Source organism: Sprattus sprattus, assembly GCF_963457725.1.
Source record: "Sprattus sprattus genome assembly, chromosome: 2".
In the NCBI taxonomy this organism is placed as follows: Eukaryota; Metazoa; Chordata; class Actinopteri; order Clupeiformes; family Clupeidae; genus Sprattus; species Sprattus sprattus.
In genome coordinates, this window is record NC_137921.1 from 12641059 (window position 1) to 12663635 (window position 22577).

The 22577-nt window shown below is 49.3% G+C and overlaps 1 protein-coding gene across 12 annotated transcripts in view; it reads left to right on the forward strand.

Annotated features, from left to right (window-relative positions):
- huwe1 (HECT, UBA and WWE domain containing E3 ubiquitin protein ligase 1) overlaps positions 1 to 22577 on the forward strand; it is a 46386-nt gene that overhangs the window by 17101 nt on the left and 6708 nt on the right. For 7 of the 12 annotated variants that reach the window (XM_080832901.1, XM_080832904.1, XM_080832911.1 and 4 more), the window contains exons 34-71: positions 44 to 139; positions 628 to 897; positions 1184 to 1336; positions 1636 to 1763; positions 1911 to 1992; positions 2509 to 2685; positions 3431 to 3593; positions 3876 to 4282; positions 4812 to 5007; positions 5267 to 5434; positions 5784 to 5932; positions 6028 to 6094; positions 6497 to 6720; positions 7114 to 7325; positions 8232 to 8414; positions 9032 to 9204; positions 11021 to 11190; positions 11291 to 11366; positions 11460 to 11558; positions 11699 to 11826; positions 11948 to 12107; positions 12418 to 12646; positions 12946 to 13124; positions 13268 to 13357; positions 13750 to 13910; positions 14270 to 14315; positions 15408 to 15761; positions 16059 to 16263; positions 16746 to 16870; positions 17211 to 17431; positions 17694 to 18088; positions 18437 to 19208; positions 19523 to 20261; positions 20402 to 20505; positions 20699 to 20855; positions 21122 to 21254; positions 21429 to 21455; positions 21579 to 21781. In XM_080832901.1, coding sequence (XP_080689027.1) covers positions 44 to 139; positions 628 to 897; positions 1184 to 1336; positions 1636 to 1763; positions 1911 to 1992; positions 2509 to 2685; positions 3431 to 3593; positions 3876 to 4282; positions 4812 to 5007; positions 5267 to 5434; positions 5784 to 5932; positions 6028 to 6094; positions 6497 to 6720; positions 7114 to 7325; positions 8232 to 8414; positions 9032 to 9204; positions 11021 to 11190; positions 11291 to 11366; positions 11460 to 11558; positions 11699 to 11826; positions 11948 to 12107; positions 12418 to 12646; positions 12946 to 13124; positions 13268 to 13357; positions 13750 to 13910; positions 14270 to 14315; positions 15408 to 15761; positions 16059 to 16263; positions 16746 to 16870; positions 17211 to 17431; positions 17694 to 18088; positions 18437 to 19208; positions 19523 to 20261; positions 20402 to 20505; positions 20699 to 20855; positions 21122 to 21254; positions 21429 to 21455; positions 21579 to 21781 — 7621 coding nt within the window. The remainder of the gene's footprint in view (positions 1 to 43; positions 140 to 627; positions 898 to 1183; positions 1337 to 1635; positions 1764 to 1910; positions 1993 to 2508; positions 2686 to 3430; positions 3594 to 3875; positions 4283 to 4811; positions 5008 to 5266; positions 5435 to 5783; positions 5933 to 6027; positions 6095 to 6496; positions 6721 to 7113; positions 7326 to 8231; positions 8415 to 9031; positions 9205 to 11020; positions 11191 to 11290; positions 11367 to 11459; positions 11559 to 11698; positions 11827 to 11947; positions 12108 to 12417; positions 12647 to 12945; positions 13125 to 13267; positions 13358 to 13749; positions 13911 to 14269; positions 14316 to 15407; positions 15762 to 16058; positions 16264 to 16745; positions 16871 to 17210; positions 17432 to 17693; positions 18089 to 18436; positions 19209 to 19522; positions 20262 to 20401; positions 20506 to 20698; positions 20856 to 21121; positions 21255 to 21428; positions 21456 to 21578; positions 21782 to 22577) is intronic. The other 5 variants (XM_080832907.1, XM_080832902.1, XM_080832910.1 and 2 more) reach the window with 5 other exon arrangements.

The following is a 22577-nucleotide window of genomic DNA, read 5'->3' on the forward strand; positions in this document are numbered from 1 at the left end:
CATGGCCTGTACAGTGTAGTTACTGTGTGCCGTGTTTTCTTAGGAGTTTGCCATGTCTGAAGAGGATCAGATGATGAGAGCCATAGCCATGTCTCTGGGACAGGAGGTCAGCATGGATCAGCGCTCTGACTCCCCCGAGGTGGGCACTCATTCCCTCTTTCACATACACATATACATACATACACCTACACACACATGTACACGTACACACATGCGCTTGTGCGCACACACACACACACACACACACACGCATGCACGCATACCTAAAAGCTCATATGCTTTGACAGCTTGCTGTTTTTAGCTCAGGGTTTTTATTTATTTGTTTGTTTATTTAGAAAACATCACCTCTCTCATATACACATCATATTACCATCTGTTTCATGAATGTTTGTACTATTATGTGACCGTCACTGTTTTTATCAGTACACTTTGAGTGGGCCTACAGTACAAACCTAATCTCTATCTCTCTCTCTCTCTCTCTCTCTCTCTCTCTCTCTCTCTCTCTCTCTCTCTCTCTCTCTCTCTCTCTCTCTCTCTCTCTCTCTCTCTCTCTCTCTCTCTCTCTCTCTCTCTCTCTCTCTCTCTCTCTCTCTCTCTCTCTCTCTCTCTCTCCTTTGTTCTCCCCAGGAGGCAGCGCGTCGGCGTGAGGAGGACGAGCGGCGAGCGCGGGAGCGGTCCGAGGAGGAGGAGGCCCGCTGCCTGGAGCGCATCATGGAGGCCGAGCCCATCGACAGCACCGAGCTGCACGCCTTCACCGACACCATGCTGCCCGGCTGCTTCCACCTGCTGGACGAGCTGCCCGACACCGTGTACCGCCTGTGCGACCTGCTGATGACCGCTATCAAGCGCAGCGGCCCAGAGTACCGCGACCTCATCCTCCGACAGGTTGTCAACCAGGTCAGTGCCCCCCACCAAACACCCGCCACATCCCAAGTTTCAGTGCTGGAAAACAAGCCTAAGGTCAGAACGCAAGCATCTGTTTGTCGCTGTATAATAACTTCAATTAAAGTGAAATCTTGCAGGAAAGATATGTGAGCTCGAGGGTAACAGGACTACAATTTAGAATAGTCTGGTCTCTACATCTTCAAATGAATACTCCGTAAGAGACATTCTTCGAAGTGTGGAGATCCAGTTGACTCATTGAGTTTCTTTCTTTCTCTCTCTCTCCCTTCTCCGCTGACAGGTTTGGGAGGCGGCTGATGTCTTGATCAAGGCCGCAGTGCCGCTTACCACAAGCGACACAAAGACTGTGTCCGAGTGGACCCGCCAAATGGCCACCCTGCCTCAGGCCTCTAACCTGGCCACCCGCATCCTTCTGCTTACACTGCTCTTTGAGGTGAGAACAACATTCAACTAGAACATTCTTTACTCTTATTCTTTATGCGATACTTCCTATATGGCCCTCTGCTCACAGTTCCTATGCTCTCACTCACACCTATGCTACAGCAAAGCCTGCTGGTTGCTTATGCTCTGACAGTAGTACTGTAATACTACTCGACCCCACACTTTAACACCTTTTTCAAACATATATAATATTCTCGTCAGTCATACTGTCGTGCTAAACACACACCCCTCTTATTTGGCCGTGCGTGTGTGCGTGCGTGTGTGCGTGTGTGCGTGTGTGTATGTGTGTAGGAGCTGAAGCTGTCGTGTGCGCGGGTGGTGGAGAGCAGCGGGGTGCTGGCTGTGCTCATTAAGCTGCTGGAGGTGGTGCAACCCTGCCTGCAGGCGGCCAAAGAGCAGAAGGACATCCAGACTCCGAAGTGAGTCCACAGCACACCTGAGCAGCACTCTCAGCCTCTGATTACTGCCTTTTTCACAGCATGCTCTCCCTCTCCCACATAATTTTCCATTCAGCCAGTTTCCCATTAGAGCTGTAGTTGACCTTCTGCTGTTCCATTTGTGTGTAGGTGGATCACCCCTGTGCTTCTGCTCATTGACTTCTATGAGAAAATGGCCGTTTCGTCCAAACGAAGATCTCAAATGAATAAGGTGTGTAGTCCCTCCTCGTAGCGCAGAAATGACTTAGCGTTTGCTTAACAGAACTTTATTTAAAACAGCATAACGGAACAATTGCTAATCGCTAACAAGATGCTAGCGGCGAAAACTAGCGAAACCTTTGGATAATTGCTTACTTTGACTCTATGAGAAACTAGTTAGTCAACAACAACACAGTCAAACATCAAGCAAGTGAAACACAAGACAAAGCAAGATGGCAAATAAGCTACTTACTAGTTCGGCAGACAGTAGAAACCGGGCGGCTTCAGGCAAATCTACATGACCCAGTATTATGCCTATGGACCCTGGTATGGCAATGGCACGGAAGCGATTCTCCATATTATTGTAGTCATTGTAGCGCCCCAATTTTTTTTAAGCTGATATTTTAAGGTAAAACTGCTTATCCTTACCCTACAGATCAGTTTGATGCCTGTGGTGGATCTTACTGCAGTGACTGTTGGTGTTTTGTCTAGACCCTCTGTAAGCTGTCTCTCGTTGTCCCATATCCAGTATTTGCAGCCCAACGGCAACAACTGGCGCTGGTTTGATGACCGCTCAGGCCGCTGGTGCAGCTACAGTGCCAGCAACAACAGCACTATCGACTCGGCCTGGCGTGCAGGGGAGACGAGTGTGCGCTTCACCGCCGGCCGGCGCAGATACACAGTGCAGTTCAACACCATGGTGCAGGTATGGCTGACTGTGCCACCCTGCCCGCAGTTATATGCACAGGGGTGGCAAGGTTTTTTGTTGTCTTTCTAGATGAGATTATTTATAATTTAACCACAAAACTATGGGTCTAAAGCTAAGAAATATTTAGTTTTCACTGAAATGGAGTATGTAGGTCATGCTATTGAACCTGGTCTAGAGAGAATATAATTTGAAATCTAAGAAGTTTGAAATTTTGGGGTTGTGTTCAATAAAATCACATTTACTAAGCCAAACTAAAACTGCATCTGTTTGTATGGGGACAATAGCGGTTGTGGTTCTAGTTTTGTCACAGTGAATTTACCTCTGCTACAGAGCGATGCATAATTTATTGCAACTCAAATGTCAAAACATTGTGTATGGCAGCTTTTCACAGCTATATTGACTTTCACATGAGACATTTTGGAAAGCTATGCCAGACAGTGTAACCTTTTGAATAATGCATGAATCAAAACTTTTTTTGTATAAATTATTAATGCTCTTTGAGAATGTAAGTCTAAACATTTAACTGCATTATTCTGCTAACAACAGCACGTCACCATAACCTCACTTCCCATCTGTATCCAGATAGTCTTTCTCTGTGTCGTTCCTGCTATCTCTCTGCCCACCATCCATCAACTCGAATGCAGCTCTGACCATGTGTGTGTGTGTGTGTGTGTGTGTGTGTGTGTGTGTGTGTGTGTGTGTGTGTGTGTGTGTGCGCGCGCCCCCGCCCGCCCGCCCGCAGGTGAATGAGGAGACGGGGAACCGGCGACCAGTGATGCTGACTTTGCAGAGAGCGCCACGTGCCCCCAAGCCCTCTAAAACTGGCAGCTCCACTGACACGGACAAGGAGGAGGGAGAGCGAGAGCGTGAGCGTGCCAAGACTGAGGACACCCAGGCTGATGCGGGTAACACACCTCACTCCACTGCTTTGGTTACATACATAGCACAAGTGCGAGCACCAGCATAAACATCTAGGCTAGGCATATTTGTGTCCAGGCTGTCAGCTTCTAAAGCTATGCAGAGGTACTGGTCAAGCCCACATTTCCTAGCACATTTGAGCATTGACCTGCATGTTAAATTGGCTAATAAATGTAAGATTTGTCCAACCTTAAGACAACTGCTCTCTCCAAAAATGTGTGCTCATCCTGTGTAGTGATGTAAACTCAAATGTCACTCATGACTCTCAGACTCTGCATCAACGGCCGTGGAAATGGCCCCACCCAAAGACGAGGCGGAGCAGAAGGACTCCTCTACGCCAGTCGCCGCCGCAGCAGCCGTCCAGGATTCCTCAACGGAATCCGGCGGCATTGTAGTGCAGGGCCTGACGGAGGAGATGACCACGGTGCTGATCCGCGCCTGCGTGAGCATGATCAGCGTGCCGGTCGACCCGGACACGCTGCACGCCACGCTGCGCCTCTGCCTGCGTCTGACCCGCGCCCACCAGTACGCCATGATGTTCGCCGAGCTCAAGAGCACTCGCATGATCCTGGGCCTGACGCAGGGCTCCGGCTTCAACGGCTTCACGCCGCTCGTCACCCTGCTCTTCCGCCACATCATCGAGGACCCGGCCACGCTCAGACACACCATGGAGAAGGTGACTCTCACCGTCCATTCAATGAAATTCCCATTTTTCAGGCCTTGAAAAGTCATGACATTCGGTAAAATCAATCATTAAAAGTTAGGGAAGAGTCATGACATTTGATTTTGTTGTATGTAGGTCTAAGGAAATTACTTTTGTTATTGTACTCTTCCACGGGTAATGTTTTGTTTTGTGTATGACTGAAGCGTGAATACAGTTTCCACTTCAATTTACTGAAAATGAATAGAAAAGGTTTACTTCTCATTCAGTAATAAGGTCCTCATAAGGTCCTAATGTAAAGTCCTCAGTTTTGTGTAATTGTAGTCTGTAAAAGGTCGAGGAGATTTTCTTACTGATATTTAAAAACTCATGGAAATATTTTGAAATGTTATCAAAATAGTTGGGTACCCAATTCAGTGTGAATGTGTTTTACATATTGTGTCCAAACTGTTTATCTTAACATCATTTCATTTTCTTTTATCTCCGTCACCCCCCTCTCTCTGGCGCTTTCCGTGTCTGCCCTTGCCATCTGTGTGTGTCCTAGGTGGTGCGCTCTGCTGTGACCAGCGGGGCTGGGAGCACCACCTCAGGCGTGGTGTCTGGCAGCCTGGGCTCCCGGGAGATCAACTACATCCTGCGTGTCCTGGGCCCTGCGGCCTGTCGCAACCCAGAATGCTTCACGGACACGGCCAATAGCTGCGTTCGCATCGCTCTTCCGGCCCCAAGGGGTGCTGGCACAGGTGAGGATCTCTCTGCGCTAATCACGCATGCAAATACAATATTGTTCAGGCTTTAACAAAGATAAGAAGGAACACATTGGGATGGGCATTGAGAGAGCACAGTGCATTAATAATGATTATAATGATGATTATTAATAATGGATAAAGCAACTATATTGTAATCATAGATCCATATAAATAATCTATCTGAGAGTGGTGGCGTTTGATTACTATCAATTGATCTGTCATTTTCACATTTATTGCTTACCCTTCCGTCTAGCATCAGATGACGAGTTTGAGAATCTGAGGATCAAAGGGCCCAATGCGGTACAGCTGGTGAAGACTACCCCCCTGAAGCTGTCCCCCTTACCGTCCATTCCTGACACCATCAAAGAGGTCATCTATGACATGCTCAACGCCCTGGCAGCCTACCATGCCCCTGAAGAAGGTAAGCCGGATCCCAAGTGAGCCAATCGAATCAGCTTATTGTGTCAGTCGATCCGAGGCGAGCCAATCGAATCAGCCTATTGTGTCAGTCGATCCCAAGCGAGCCAATCGAATCCACTTATTGTGTCAGTCCATTTGTGGCCAGTCTGCTATCCTGCCTTGCTGTCGCTTTAAGGATGATGAAGACCGTGGAGTTGCACATCCAAAATATTAAAACTGTATCTGCTTCACCATTGTTTTATTGGCCAGACACCGCAAAACACAAGTTGAAACGTAGGTTTAACTTTGCTTTTCTTCATTTTGCCCTCTTCCCCTCTGTCCTTGCTCTATCTCTATTTGCCAATAACCAGCCGAGAAAGGAGAGGAGCGTGTAGCCCCTGTGCCTGGAGGTCAGGACCTGTGCCAGATCCTGCAGGACGTTGGAGATGATGTCTACCAGCAGTACAGGCTCACGCGCCAGGGCAGCGACTTCGACTCGCAGTCAGCCTTCCACATCAACGTGAGTGCTCCTCGTTTCTGTATTGTGTGCGGTGGGCTGCTCTGTGTGCGCCTCTGAATAGGTGTTTAATCTCCCACTCTGCTTTGCTCTTCCAGACTCAGGTGTTTGCAGCAGATGGGGCCGTGGCCGAATCCTCCCAGTCTGGCACTCCACAAGGAGAAGGTAACTCCCTGAATACGCACGCACAGCACACACCACAAACTCACTCCCTCATAGAGACACAGAGACTCCCTCATAGAGACTCACAGACACTCACTCACAGACACTCACTCACAGACACTCACTCACAGACACTCACTCACAGACACTCACTCACAGACACTCACTCACAGACACTCACTCACAGACACTCACTCACAGACACTCACTCACAGACACTCACTCACAGACACTCACTCACAGACACTCACTCACAGACACTCACTCACATACACACACTCACACACACTCACTCACATACACACTCACTCACATACACACACTCACACAATCAGCAAGACTCAAAGGATCTGTATAAATCCTCTGCCAAGCACTCGTTATTCACCTTTCCTCCGCTCTCTCCAGCCTCCACACCGGAGGAGATGCGTGAAGAGAAGAAGGACCAGGAGGGAGAGAAGAGCGCCGCCTCCGAGGAGAGCCGCGCCGCCAAGGCCAAAGCCAGCAAGCCGCTCATGCCCACCTCCACCATCTTGCGTCTGCTTGCCGAGCTGGTGCGCTCCTACGTGGGCATCGCCACGCTCATCGCCTCCTACAGCTACACCGCCGGCCAGTCCGAACTCATCAAAGAGGTCAGTCCACCTCCGGCTAGCACACAACTGCTCACATGCCATCACAACAGACAATACCACTCAGAAATAAAATGTATGTGTGAATAACCATATGTGATTGAACATGAATGTGTCAGTGGCCATGAAGTCATTGTATGATGTTGACAAATGTTATGCATGTGAGAGAGTGGTGGCATTTGCATAGGTGATTCAAATTTGTATCGACAGGTTGAGGTTAATCCCAGGTTAATTGCTGACAGTTCAGCGCATGTATGATGCTTGCAGATTTAGTTGGAACTGAGCATCATCCTGTGCGCTCACCTTGTCCTTCCCCGAGGCATTGAGGTTGTACTGTGTGATGCGTCAGCTGTGTGTCCGTGCTCTGAGTCTCGCTCGTCTGTTGATGAACTACAGGACTGCAGCGTGCTGGCCTTCGTCCTGGACCACCTGCTGCCACACACGCAGAACTCCGAGGACAAGGACACGCCCGCACTTGCCCGCCTCTTCCTGGCAAGCCTGGCAGCCGCCGGCACAGGCACCGACGCTCAGGTGGCGCTGGTCAACGAGGTGAAGGCTGCCCTGAGCCGGGCGCTGGCCATGGCAGAAGGCACGGAGAAACACGCCCGGTGAGTCACCCACGCTACACCGGTTCACTCGCCACTGCAACTGCTCTCTGGCAGCAAGGGAGGACGGGCAGACTGGAAGAGATGTGTATACACTCTCACTCACTCACTGATACACACACACACACACACACACACACACACACACACACACACACACACACACACACAGGTCATCAGGGCTGGGCAGATGACTCACACAGACAGGCATGAGCAGGGGAACGAGGCTGTGATTAGCTTAGCTAATTGAGGGCAGCTTTAGTATCACAGTCATTTTATTCTCCCTGCATATAGACTAGTCAGGTGAAACTCTAATAAGAAATGTGTAGTTAGATGTAACAGCTAAAGGTTAAGATTAAGTTAATTTGCCTTGCCACAAAATATTGTGAAGATTGAGTTTGTTTATTTGTTGAAGAGGGACAGTGTACATTAATAAACATTAAAATGTAAATGCACCCAATTGTAGCCAAAAGGCTAGTTTCCATTTCCATTGGCAGTCCCCCAAGATGGTCTGTGTCTGTGTTTTTTTTTAAGTGCATTACATGCATTAGGTCAGCTGTCTTTGGGGGGGGGGGGGGGGGGGGGGACCTGTGTTAAAATAAGTCTCTAAAGTGATTGTATGACCGTGTTAATGGGAATATATTTTGTGGTATGTGAATATACCAGTGTAAAACAGTGTTAAATAACACTATTGAAACAAATAAGTACTTTATAATTAATTATGAGTTTTGCATGTAAGACTATGGGAGCTATAGACTTTCTGCTACCAGCCTGCTGTGTGACTGCATGGAAGTTTTAGTGTAAGAAGCAAAGGCATTCTCAAGGTCTGCGTATGTGCTTTTGACAGTGCATATAAATGAGTCGAGTGCTCTTTAAGTGACCGTCTGCGTTGTTGGCTCCCTCCCCCAGCCTGCAGGCGGTAATGTGCATCATCAGCACCATCATGGAGTCGTGCCCGTCCACCTCCAGCTTCTACAGCACCGCAACCACCAAGACCCAGCACAACGGCATGAACAACATCATCCGCCTCTTCCTCAAGAAGGGCCTTGTCAACGACCTTGCCCGTGTGCCACACAGTCTCGACCTTTCCAGGTGCACAGCCACCCACACACACTGATGGAATTCATTTTGAAACACTGTTATCGACTTAAGAACATATTAATAATTTACTTGTATAAACTTAAATGCAACGCCGGAGTCCTGAGGGAACTTGAGGACATTTTCACCTTACTCACTTTGGCTATACTGACATAATCAAGATCTTGGGTCCCTAACTAGTAACAAGATCTCAGACTATGGAATATTCACTGTTGTAATATTTAAAAAACTTTGTTGAAGAATAAGATTTTAAGACCTGAAACTGGAAGACTAATTTTTAACCTCTCATTCTGAAGAAAGTTAAAAATATCATAATTTGCGTAAAGATCTCCTTAAAATCCCCACGACTCTGGGACGAGGGCAAGGCACTTTTGTGGTTCTGACATGCTGTGATATTTGTAAAAACGCTTAAAGTATATATTTTTTTAAAGAGTGGTTTTGAATCTTGTCAATGCAGAAGGTATTACCATAGATTCAGCAAGGTGAACGTATAGTGACCTTTATAGTTCTTTGCTCAGCAAAACTGTGCATACACATTTGTTTAATATTAATCAGGCCGCAGCCTTTTATTTATGTGGTCTAACATGATGATTCTCTTGTGTGTGCATCAGTCCCAACATGGCAAACACTGTGAATGCAGCCCTGAAGCCTCTGGAGACACTCTCACGAATCGTCAACCAGCCCAGCAGCCTGTTCGGGGGCAAAGGAAACTCCAGCAAGAACAAGACTGAGCACGACACAGTTGGAACCACCAGAGATAGCAACAGCAACACCCAAGACCCAGGTAGTCAGCACGGCAGTGGCAACAGAGCTAGCAGTATGTGTGGTGGTCTAGGCCATAATTCTAAGCTGTTTTCTTACACGCTCGATTGAACCCTCTTTCACGCACGATCAAACCTTTTCACACACACCATCAAGCTCCCTCATGCTATCAAAAGGTTACATACACTGTCAACCTATCACAGTTTACCCTAAGGCTACCGTACATACAGGGCATATCCTTGCATTATCAAACGATGTGACACAACATAAGCATTTAGTAGAATGCTCAACACTTATGAATCCTTCTTTAAAAAACCCTTACGTCGAGCAACACTGACACAAACAGATCCAGATATAGAGATATTCACATGGACACAGCCAAGAAATAACAGTTCTGATGGAATGCGAGGTAATGTCCCATGTCATATTACAGTGCAGTGGATGCTGTCCAAAAAAAAAAAAAAAGCAATTTTAGGTGGAAATGAAACCATCATCAGATAAAGGAAATGACTGTGGGAACACACTTGTTTATTTGGTGAGCTGTGCTGCGCAAGTGGTAACTAGGCAACAGAAATCTTTGGACACCACTTTCTGCAACAGTACAAGTGAAATATTACTTGCCTTGTTTTCATTTTGTACTGTTGTGGTTGAAGTCAAGCCAGGGTTCAGGTCATCGCTTGTTGCTGCCATGTAGACAGTTGAAAATACTGTATGTTGCTGTGTCTCAATGGCAATGTTCACCGCAGCACAACAGTTGTCACTTGCCACAGGAAACGACTGGATTTGTAAAGATCAGCCAAAGTGTAGGGATGGAGGGATTCCTGTCATGGCATGGAAGGGTGTAGAAAAATAATAAAGCCATCTCTGTGAAGGGTGTGCCCTTTATAGGGGGTATGAGACATCCCATAGTATACTCCAGCAAACAAATCAAAGGGCGTGGCGCTGTATAGTTTAGTAACAACACTGCTGTATAGTTTAGTAACCCCACTGCTGTATAGTTTAGTAACAACACTGCTGTATAGTTTAGTAACCCCACTGCTGTATAGTTTAGTAACCCCACTGCTGTATAGTTCAGTAAAGGCTGATTCATGCTTCATTACGTAAGCGTAAGCGCAAGAGGCCGCGCAAGCCCCTTGCGCGACTTCTTACGTCTTGCATGCGTCGGCCCCTTTTTCTAGACTGGCGTCATTTTTTACGTAAGCCCTTATGCGAGCCTCGCAGCCTGCATTCTATCAACGAATGATACGAGATGAGGTTACTAAAATATTCTGCATATCTACTCAGTTTTACAGTGCTTCCCAAGTAAAGGTTTGAAAAGAACTTCAAGCTTCAGACTTTCTGTTAGGGAACCTGTTATCTATCTGCAGAGCAAATGTCAGGCTCATACAAAAACATTAACGTGAATTACTTGATGCTAATACCTAGCGCGGTGTCTATAGGATTTTCCATATACGTTAGCATTAAGCTAACGTATTTTTTACCACAGTAAAACATGCAATACTATGTGATTGTTTTTAGAAAACGAATGTTACGTGATGAGATTACTCAAGTGTAGTCTGCATGTCTGCTCAGTTTAACAGTGCTACCCAAGCAAAGGTTTGAAAAGAACTTCAAGCTTCAGACTTTCTGTTAGGGAAGCAGCTTTCTATCTGCCAAGCAAATGGCAGGCTCATGACAACCACGCGCAACCTTTGGGAGCATGAACTGCACCGAGTAAATTTTGCGCAACCGTTGACCCCCAACGCTGAACCAAGCAGCCGCCTTAATACCACTGCTGTATAGTTTAGTAACAACACTGCTGTATAGTTTAGTAACCCCACTGCTGTCTCGTCCCTCAGGTGAAGTGGGTGAAGCCGGACCTGTGGAGAGCCGTCACCGCGGCCAGGGGACTGACGTGGACCTGATGGACGGGGAGACGGAGGGAGACACGGTGGTGATCGCCGGGCAGCCCGAGGTCCTCAGCACACAGGCCATGCAGGTGGGCTCACCTGTCGTTCGCTGCATGAGAGTACGCTCCCTAGACATACTTCTCTTCATTAATTAGTCATATGAGCGATCCCACTCAAGCATACCTGACGCACATGTCTGTCATACTTTGTGTTCCGTAGGTGGAGAACGAACTGGTGGATTTGATAGATGAACTTCTGGAGAGGGACCCAGGCACTGTCAATAGCACCATTATCGGTAAGTGTTTATAGAACACTCTCTGTCAACAAAAAAAAAGAACAGGTGAGGGCAAGATGTGTTTTCTTATTGGCTGTTTGCCTTGTCTGTCAGTTGGACCCAGTGGAGAAGACGAATCACAGGAGGATGTACTGATGGATGAAGCTCCTTCCAACATGAGTCAAGCCTCTACACTACAGGCCAACAGAGAGGGTATTAACTTTGTCCTGAAACTCAAATCCGCCTAGAGGCATTAACCACTGTTTTTTTTTAAGAATTAAGTGTAATGGTGCGATGGTTGCTAAGTCTCCTCAATCAAGTGTTTCCATCTAATATGCTCATCTGCTGTGCAGACTCCATGAACATCCTGGAGCCCGAGGACGAGGAGCACACTCAGGAGGAAGACTCCAGCGGCAGCAACGAGGATGAAGACAGCCAGGACGAGGAAGAAGAGGAGGAGGAGGAAGAGGAGGAGGATCAGGTGAGTCTTGGGATGTGTGACTTGGCATTTGTGTGAAGCCTTGCTGCCCACTGGCCTGTGGATTTCCTTTATCTTGATCGGTTCATTTTAATGACACTAATCGCTCACTACCTGCTTTCAGGATGATGAAGAGGGAGATGAGGAGGACGATGATGAAGGCTCAGAGATGGAACTGGACGAAGATTTCCCGGACATCAACTCTGCACCGCACATTCGCTTCGAGAGGTTCGACCGCGATGATGACCTCATCATCGAGTTTGACAACATGTTCTCTACCAACGGTGAGTGGGGCGAGATTCTTGATCTTTTCTGTTTTGTTTTCTCCCCCTCCTTGCTTTACCTGACCTCGGAAAGGTAAGACCTGTTGCGACCAGAATAGGCTAGATGCAACATAATTATACACTTGCTCTCAAGGACCCAGCATCCACCTCTGAGCCGACACAGCCCCCATCGCTACCTAGGGTTAGCGTGGGTGTGCTGGCTCGAGTGTTTAGTAGCTGTAGCGCTGGTGTGTGATTCGCAGAAGGATCCGAAGTTCCATGCCTATAACGCCGCTGTTCTTCTCTTGTCTGTTTTATCGTGCTCCTGTAGCTGACATCCCTCCCTCCCCAGGCAACATTCCCAGCTCCCACCCGCTGATGGTGCGCCACGCCGACCACGGCTCGCTCACGCTGGGCGGAGCAGGCAGCAGCAGCCGGCTGGCCCAGGGCATGGGCCGCAGCCAGCGCACCCTGCGCCAGCTCACCGCCAACACCGGCCACACCATCCACGTGCACTACCCTGGCAACCGCCAGCCCAACCCACCTCTCATCCTGCAGAGGTGAGGAGTCAGGGTCGAGAACTAAGAGCTCTCACACACACACACACACACACACACACACACACACACACACACAAGCATAGTGCATGGACACACAAGCACGCACTTGTGCACTCATGCAGTGTCACACATACATCCACATGTCTTAATAGGTTAGTAGGTGTAAATCATATATTGTCTTAGATTCTTCATTTTAAATTATTTAATGATCTGTATGTAGCATTTGTCCCCTGTCCCCTGCATTGTGTCATTCTCTCCTCTCCTCTCCCTCACACCTGTCTCCTGTGTGCTGTCCGCAGGTTGCTGGGCCCCAGTGCTGCTGCAGACATCCTGCAGCTGTCCAACTCTCTGCCGCTGCAGTCCCGCGGCCGCACACGCCTCCTAGTGGGCAATGAGGACGTGCACATCATCGCCCGCTCCGACGACGAGCTGCTCGACGACTTCTTTCACGAGCAGAGCAGCACGGGCGGACAGGCCGGTAAGAATCACTGAGAACATCACTGCCTTCAGGAGCCTGGGCTTTTGTGGCTGAACATTTCACACAGAGTCACTGGCAGAAGACTATAGGCATCGCTCTGTCTTTGACGAGGGCACTAACCTGTGATCCCTCTTCTCCCTCAGGCACTCTCTCCAGTATTCCTACTGCCTTAACCCGCTGGACCGACGAGTGTAAAGTGTTGGATGCCGAAAGCATGCATGATTGTGTAGCTGGTAAGCAAACCTCACACCATTTCGATCAGTGGCAGTTCTGGGTCATAATTAATTGTGTATATATACATTTTATATATACTGTATTTTATTTATTTATATTTGATTTATGTATATATGTATATGTCAGCTTCATAAATAATGCACATGCACTATGAACCACTATGTAAACCGAATCCAGCAGTACTTTTAGTTTTAGTACTTTTAGTTTCCACCATGTAAGATCAAGTGCTACCACATCTAGGCTTAGTGAGGCATACTTTTTATAAGAATTTGGAAGCCACGGTCTCGACCCTGGTGTAAGCACAGTGTTTACCTCTGAGCTCCAGGAGGATGTGGCTAATGAATGAGTGGTACGAGTGTCTAAGGTCGTCTGTGCCTCTTGTCTCCACCAGTGGTGAAGGTACCCATCCTGCAGCACCTGGAGGGCCTGCGGGACGAGGAGCTGGAGGAGCGCAGGGAGAAGAGGAGGCGCCAGCTGGCCGAGGAGGAGGAGGCCAAGCAGAACGAGAGGAGCACCTCCGCTGGGGAGGAGAGCAGGGAGCAGAGCCTACAGGTGAGGGGAGAGAGAGAGATAGAGAGGGTGGAAAAGAGAAGGGATAGTGCGAGTTAGGACAACAAAAAGAGCGAGGAGGGGTTGTTTTGAAGGGGAAAAGGGGAGGGAACAAGAGGGATTCCTTTACTGTTAGTCATCATGTGGGGTATGGGGGAGGGAGAGGAAGGAGGTTAGAACAGCTCACACATGGAGGCAGGCAGGGTGTGACAACATCCATACAGCAGATCAATAGTTAATCAAGGCCAAGGCACGGCTGGGGGCCGGGGGGCGGGGGTGGTGCTGGGGGGGGGGGTCTCTGCTGTTATGTGCAGGATGATGTGCTGCTCCAGCACTCATGGTGTGTCCTCTACTCATTACAGGGCTCTGGCCTGGGAACCGTGAACGGAGCCGGAGAGAACACCGCAGGTACACACTGGTCTCTAGCCTCCTGCATGAGACGCTGGAATACACTGGCTGGTCCGTTCATGTGATTCTAAAATATATTGTGTTGTCTTATCTGTAACGTTGACGTGTAAAAAGCGATCTTTTGACTGCCTCCCTGAATGCCAGCGTCACTGAAGAAGAAGATGCTCTGGAGTCCGACTGCGTGCTGTGGGGTGAGGTAGTAGTTTGTATAGTTTTAGGATCACAACAGATCTGGGAGATAACTATACAGTCTACTGTCTTTCCCACGGCATCCGCTGAGCAACTCTGAAGACACCACCGCCCCTCCTGGGAGATCCACAATCCATTCCGTGCACCGTGAGCTGTTGCTTGGCAACTGGCAGGCCTTATCACAGAGATGCAATGTATTTAACACAACACGCAATGCAATCATTATCTAGTTAGCTCTGTTTATGTCATTAGAGCCCGCGATGATTGCCTCGATTAGACACACAATTGGCGTGTTTACCCTTTCTCACTCATTTACAGTTCTGCTGTGTGCGCCGTGTTTCTCCGCTGTTGTCTCTGTGAATGGATGGCCCTGGTGAAGTGAGGTAGTAAGTTGTGTTGTTGTTGGGGATCAGGATAGAGCGACCCCTGGAGGGAGATAACTATACAACTTACTGCCTTCCCCACTGCGGCCTCAACTCATCTGCTGCCCAGACGCCCAGTTTTCAGCCAGTATTGCAGTGTATAATGTCCTGCAGATGATGAATGCTCAGTGTGATTTAATAGAAAAGTAATGGTGCGCCACTGGCCTTAATTTAAAAACAGTAATTTATTTAGTTTTCAGTTTTGTACTGCTATACTGTATGTGTAATTTTCTTTCTTTCTTTCTTTCTTTCTTTCTTTCTTTCTTTCTTTCTTTCTTTCTTTCTTTCTTTCTTTCTTTCTTTCTTTCTTTCTTTCTTTCTTTCTTTCTTTCTTTCTTTCTTTCTTTCTTTCTTTCTTTCTTTCTTTCTTTCTTTCTTTCTTTCTTTCTTTCTTTCTTTCTTTCTTTCTTTCTTTCTTTCTTTCTTTCTTTCTTTCTTTCTTTCTTTTCTTTGTCCTTCCTTCCTTTCTCTTCCCCTCCAGAAGGGGAGCAGGCTCAGGGTGGAGTCTCCTCCAGCCTGGATCAGCCACGCACCTCCGAAGGATTCCTGACTGCCCCGCCGTCCGGAGAGGTCACCCCCACCACGCCCGCCTCTCACGAGCAGGCACTAGTCTCCCTGGAGACGGCCATCAGCCAACAGGTGCACCAGCCAATCGCCGAGCTGCTGCTGGCTGAGTCTCATGGTGATTCGCTGGGGGCCTTGGCTGGCGCGGGACTCGGTCAGCTGCCGGCGCCTGACAGGCCCAACTGTGAAGCCGAGGCCTCTCAGATGGAGATGTCCCCTGCGCCCACTATCGGTGAGAGAGGAGGAGGAGCGTTGGAGGCAGTCAGGGAAGGTAGATTCACTTTGCCAAAAACAAAACTAAACAAAAACAAACCCCAAAACCTTTAAACACACTGTGGTGATGAACTTAAGGGACATGATCTGTCACTGTTTGGGCTCCAATCTGGATTCAAGCAAGCTGTTGGCAATCAGTTTGGTAGAAACCAGACCTTTTTTTAATTTTATTTATGTTTTTTTTATAAACAGCATCGTTTAGAAATCCATCACAGTGTATTTACATATTTTTCACAGTGCACATGCATTTAGAAGGTACAGACTGCTGACCTCATTTTCTGTTTTGTTCTCTCAGCTTCTCTCAGTCCAGACATCGCTGAGAGCTCTGAGCCCGTGCCAGTGGGTGTGTCACAATTGGAAGGGTCTCCCATGGATACCAGCAGCCCCGCCTCTGCCACACAGGAAGAGCCGGCTGCTAGTTTGGTTCCAGCCATGTCCCAGGAACTGTCTGGGAGCGGAGACAGCGGGCTGACCGACAGGCAGACGGATGCTGAAACCGGGTGAGTTAGCTGTGACCACCCCAGCTAAAATATGTTGGGGAATTATAGAATTTGTTCACATACTGATTTTCAAACCACATAAAGACGGTTCACATAGCAATTTCCAAACCACTAAAAGACAGTTCACATAAAACCAGCCTACAGAAGGGAATAAAGGGAAAATGAAAAATTTGATTTTTGTGTTTTGACAACAAAACAACCAGCTCTCGGCCAGGCAAACAGCGTCCCAAACAGCATCAACGCTTTGCTGGTCTTGAACCAAGAACCACTTATGTCAGGGGCTGTGGGCTGGATTATTGTGACCAACGAGACCAATTAAAACTTTTTTTTTAAAGGCACCAGCCCAGAAGTAGCCCTAGCACAGTGTTGGTGGAAAGGGGATATGAGTAAAGAAATGGTATCACATTTGAGACTGTGGTTAATAATATGGCCACATTTTTCACCTCCATAATGAAAACGCTGCTGCTGTTGTCTCCCCTCAGCTCCACGTCTGTCTCGTCGCCCGGGGAGACCATGCCACGGAGTGACAGCGCTGACAGCCAATCGCAGGCTATTCAGGAGGAACCTCTGCCATCCACCAGCAACGATGATGAGGACCCTCTGGCAGGTTAGTCATTCACTGGATTGATATAACTAAGTAGTAGACTTAACTTAGTAATTAGTCAAATTTTACTCTCTTTCTTTCTTTCTCCCGCTCTTTCTCTCTGTCTCTCTCTCTCTCTCTCTCTTTTTCTCTCTCATTTATATAATATTATTTTATATATATATATATATATATATATATATATATATATATATGATAAAAACCTTTAAAATCAGATGTCAAAAGAAGAAGACACAGTACTTTGAATACAATTTAGACATTGTACACATTCCATACATCCCTTTTAGGTTTACACTGGCCTTTGTTAATCGATCTTCTTATTGTTTTTACCCTGTCTCTGCAGGTATCAGTCTGCCTGAGGGTGTGGACCCCTCGTTCCTGGCCGCCCTTCCTGAGGACATCCGCCGGGAGGTTCTGCAGAATCAGCTGGGCATCAGGCCTCCATCTCGTGCCACCACCTCCGCCCTGCCCTCTGCCGCCACTCCCGTTCTCGGGGGAGGGGCTGGGATCACCGAGGTCAGCCCCGAGTTCCTGGCTGCTCTGCCACCTGCCATCCAGGAAGAGGTGAGACGCTTTAGCATATGTACAATGGAAAAATACCATGTGTTTTGGATAGAGCTTCTTCTCCGGTATGGTAATGTTTTAAATTGTACAAAGGTATAAAATGCTGCAGTAGTCATATTGTCCTTAACCATTTGTGTTATGCTGCAGATATATACCACTGTTAAGTCTATTGGACGCATATCTCATTTCTCCTCTCCTCTTTGCCTCTCTCATTCTCCCTCTCTCATTCTCCCTCTCTCATTCTCCCTGTCTTTCTCTGCAGGTTCTCGCCCAGCAGCGTGCTGAGCAGCAGCGACGGGAGCTCTCACAGCAGCCTACCACAGGCGACCAGCCCCTGGACCCAGTCACCTTCATCCAGACACTCCCCTCGGAGTTGCGCCGCAGCGTGCTAGAGGACATGGAGGACAGCGTGCTGGCCGTCATGCCGCCAGACATCGCCGCCGAGGCCGCAGCCCTGCGCCGCGAGCAGGAGGCGCGCCAGCGGCAGCTCATGCACGAGCGCCTGTTCGGCCACAGCTCCTCGTCTGCGCTGTCCGCCATCTTGCGCTCGCCCGCCTTCACCAGTCGCCTGGGGGGCAACCGGGGCGTGCAGTACACACGCCTGGCCGTGCAGCGCGGTGGAACCTTCCAGATGGGCGGAGGAGCCAACCACAGCCGGTAAGTAGCGGGTTTGTGTGTCTGTGTGTGTCTGTGTGTGTCTGTGTGTGTGTGTGTGTGTGTGTTTATATATGTGGTCCATAATGAAGAATGCTTCTTCAGCTTGTGTAGGTAATGCAGTTATGTTGCGCTAGATAGCCTTCCATTGTTGGATACTTGGTAGCAAGAATTGCAGTTTGATGGTCTGTAATATGTAATGTTTTATTATGTGGCAGGATATTGTGCAGATTTATCATAACTCCGAGCATGTGTGTGTGTGTGTGTGTGTGTGTGTGTGTGTGTGTGTTTGTGTGCAAATGTTGTTGTGCATGTGTTTGTGTGCACGTGTGTGTGTGTGTACTCGCTCAGCCCCTCCAGCTCCAACGTTGACTCTCTGCTGCGTCTGCGCGGACGTCTGCTGCTCGACCACGAGGCGCTGTCCTGCCTTCTGGTGCTGCTGTTCGTGGACGAGCCCAAGCTCAACACCAGCCGGCTGCACCGCGTGCTGCGCAACCTGTGCTACCACTCGCAGACGCGCGGCTGGGTCATCCGCAGCCTGCTCTCCATCCTGCAGCGCAGCAGCGAGAGCGAGCTCTGCCTAGACAGCAGCGTCGCCACCCTGGCGGCCGCCGCCACCTCCACCGGCTCCTCCCGCTTAGACGAGGCCTCATGCAGGGGCAGCAAGCGGGCGCTGGGCCAGAGTGGCAACAGCAGCGGAGGTGGCAGCAGCAGCAGCAGCAGCAAGGGCTCGTCCTCTGCCCAGGCCTCCTCCATGGCCTCTTCGTCTTCGGCATCGTCGTCGTCTTCTTCATCGTCTTCGCCTTCGTCACTGGAGCTGCTGAACCGCGTGGAGTCCCGCAGCTCCAGCCAGCTCTCCTGGCTCTCGGTGTCCATGGACGCGGCTCTGGGCTGCCGCACCAACATATTCCAGATCCAGCGGGTCTCCGGGCGCAAGCATGCCGACCGCCACCCGCAGGGCAGCAGCAGCGTGGTCAGCTCGGGGCTGGCTGGAGGAGGAGGGATCAGTGGCGGGGCAGGGGTGACGTGTTCCGCAGGCGGGGGATCTACCGTGCACATACACCCGCAGGCGGCACCTGTTGTCTGCCGACACGTGCTGGATACGCTCATCCAGCTCGCCAAGGTAAGCCGGTCACGCCCAAACTCGCACTGTCATACAGTTGCACACTCTTGAGCTACTAAATAGGCACCCGCGAGTCATACACAATGTCATGCCATGTAATGACGCACACACATATGGTTTTAAGTGACAAATAACACAAAATGAATGTGATAATATATTATATTGACTAATCTGACCTTCTCTCATTGTTCTCAGAGTGATGTGTGCTGTAATGTCTGGTGTATAACTGCCCTCAGTGTTTCATGTCTAAGTTAATGTGTGTGTGTGTGTGTGTGTGTGTGTGTGTGTGTGTGTGTGTGTGTTTCTGTCTGCAGGTGTTCCCCAGCCACTTTACCCAGCAGCGCTGTAAGGACCTGCTCACCTCCTCCGCCTCAGACCTGGACGCCCGCCTGCTCGGTAGTGCCTCCAGCTCCAGCTGCCGTTCCCAGGGCAACCTCTCTTCTGTCAACCCCTCTTCTGCCTCCCACAATTCTCTGGGCGGCGGCAGCTCCTCCTCCTGCTCGGTCGGCACGGCCCAGTCCCTGGGCATCTCCACCGACTTCTGGGACCTGCTGGTCAAGCTGGACAACATGAACGTGAGCCGCAAGGGCAAGGCCTCCATGAAGACAGTGCCTCTGGGGGGCGCCGGCGAGGCGGACGGCGGGGGCCTGAGTCTGGAGGCGTCGCCACTGGGCCAGCTGATGAACATGCTGTCGCACCCGGTCATCCGCCGCAGCTCGCTGCTCACCGAGAAGCTGCTGCGCCTGCTCTCGCTCATCTCCATCGCCCTGCCCGACAACAAGGCCACCGAGGTGCCCGCCGCACACCCGACGCCGCAGGTCCCCGCCATTGCCGCTGCCACCGCTGCGGCTGTTGCCACGGTAGCGGGCGCAACCATCTCGGGCGCAGTGATGGCCACCGCCTTGGGGGCCACTGCTGCTCCTGCTGTGGCCACGCTAGGGGCCACCTCAGGAATGGGAGCAGCAGCAGCAGCTCTACAGCCGCCCGCCTCCTCCTCCAGCAGCAGCTCAGCTGGGCTAAACACCAGCACCAGCACCACCGCAGGGGCTTCAGGTGAGACAAACTCACACACACACACACACACACACACACACACACACTCATCATCATCCAACACATGTGTGTTTGTTCCGCCCCACCCCCGGTGGTCTGGATGGCCTGAGCTCCACTCATGAGGTCTTTGTGTGTTTCAGGAGGGAAGCAGAAGGCGGTGGCAGCGATAGCAGCCATCACAGAGTTCGACGCCAAGCTGGCCTCCACCGGCCTCACCGAGAAACAGCTGCAGCTCTCTGTTGAGGTCTGTCACACACACACACACACACACACACACACTCACACGCTCTCACAGACTCCATTTAACACCCAATAACTGCTCAAAATCCACACTGTGCTTATCCAGAATGGCAGCAACAGTGAAGATTAGTGATCATCTTTAGAAACCCTCTCCTGATTGTGTGTGTGTGTGTGTGTGTGTGTGTGTGTGTGCACAGGTGCTGACGTCTCACTCATGTTCTGAGGAGGGTCTGGAAGATGCAGCCAACATCTTGCTGCAGCTGTCCCGAGGCGACGGCCAGACGCGTGACACCGTCCTCCGACTGTTGCTGAGTGGAGCGCGCCACCTGGGATACACCCTCTGCAAACAGATCGGTTAGTTAAGCTCACCAAACCGAGCCCTCGCCTCTGGCTCCTCTGACTGTTAGCAAGCATATATCAGGAAGTGGACAAGGTTTAAATGCCACGAACGAGGAATTCACTTTTTCCCAACAAACTTTTGACTAGGAAGTAGACAAGGTTAAATGCCACGAACAAGGAATTGACTTTTTCCTTACAACCTTTTAACTGTGATGTGTTCCCCCGATTCTCTGTCTGTCTGTCTGTCTGTCTGTCTGTCACTCTTTCGCTCGCTCTCTCAGGCACTTTATTGGCGGAGCTAAGGGAGTATAATTTGGAGCAGCAGAGGAGGGCACGGGCCGATGCCCAGTCTCCTGAGTCAGGTCACGAGGACCCCTCCCTATCCGCCCGTCTCAAGGGCAAGATGACCAGCAGGTGAGGATATAGCATGCTTACTTTAGTGCTCATTGTACACAGGCATCTGTGCTGTTAATGTGTTTATTCCGCTACTGGATGGTGGTGTTAGCATATTGTATAATTATAGATGAGTTCAAATTTTCGATGGAAATGTTGAAATGTAAAGTCTGATCTGGTGTAATCCAACAATAGATTCTGGCAAGGGAGACTCATTCCAGGGTAAATGTCATTTTTTTTTTTGTACGAAGCCCCATTTAGTTCAAAACTAGACATAACTCCTGGCAATTCATCTTTGTCAAACCTCGACCACTGTTGATTGGCGTTTATTCTGCACCCGGTCAGGTTTGATGGATCGGAGAGCGTAGTGATCGTAGCGGCGCAAAAGCGCCCGCTAGGCGGTCGCGAGCTGCAGCTGCCGTGCATGAGCTCGCTCACCTCCAAGACGTCCACGCAGAAGTTCTTCCTGCGCGTGCTGCAGGTCATCATCCAACTGCGTGAGGACACGCGCCGTGCCAACAAGAAGGCCAAGCAGACCGGACGACTGAGTGAGACCCGCGCACACACACAAACACACACACACACACGCACACGTACCTACTCACCTACCAAAAAAGCATATCAAGTAGACTACTGAAAATGCTTCCTTTGTATGTATAAACATACACATAAACACACCTTTTTGTTTGCTTACAATATCACATAATTTCCTATCAAATTCTTTTGGGAAGTCTTCTCAGGTCTTCTAGATATTAAAAATCTTCAGAAGAAAATCACTAGTGGGAATAATGTAAAATGCCTTTAAGATTGATTGGGGCTTAGGCCTATAGATCATGTGGATAAATTGCATAATGCCAGGGGGTAGATTAGGCTACGGTGGAACAGTTTCTCAGGCTGTCTAGTATGCATGCATGTATGAAAAGCCATTTTTATGTACAATGTCCTGGAAAACAGATTTCTTAAAACAAGGGTAGGACCAGATGTTTTAACTCAAAAGGGATGACAGCTGTGTGAGCATGCAGAGTAAAATGCAATCCGTGTTTGCTTGAGCATAAGGTAGTGGAACCCTGAGCCACTGCTGTGTGGCAGATGGCTCAGGAATCAAAGACGTGAAGCATGGCCACATACTGCTCTAGATTCCCAGTGGCTATAATTATAAGAGTTAAAAACGTACTGATCTAGATCTAGGTGACCACTGCAAAATCCACGCACTGTGTACTCAAGCAGTGGCACAGAGTTTGGTTAGGTTTTCTGTATGTTGTGAACCTGAAGCAGAAAAGGCAGAAGCGAATTTGTAATGTGGAAGTAAATTGAAATCGTGGGGAAAAAAAACAAGAAAGGAAT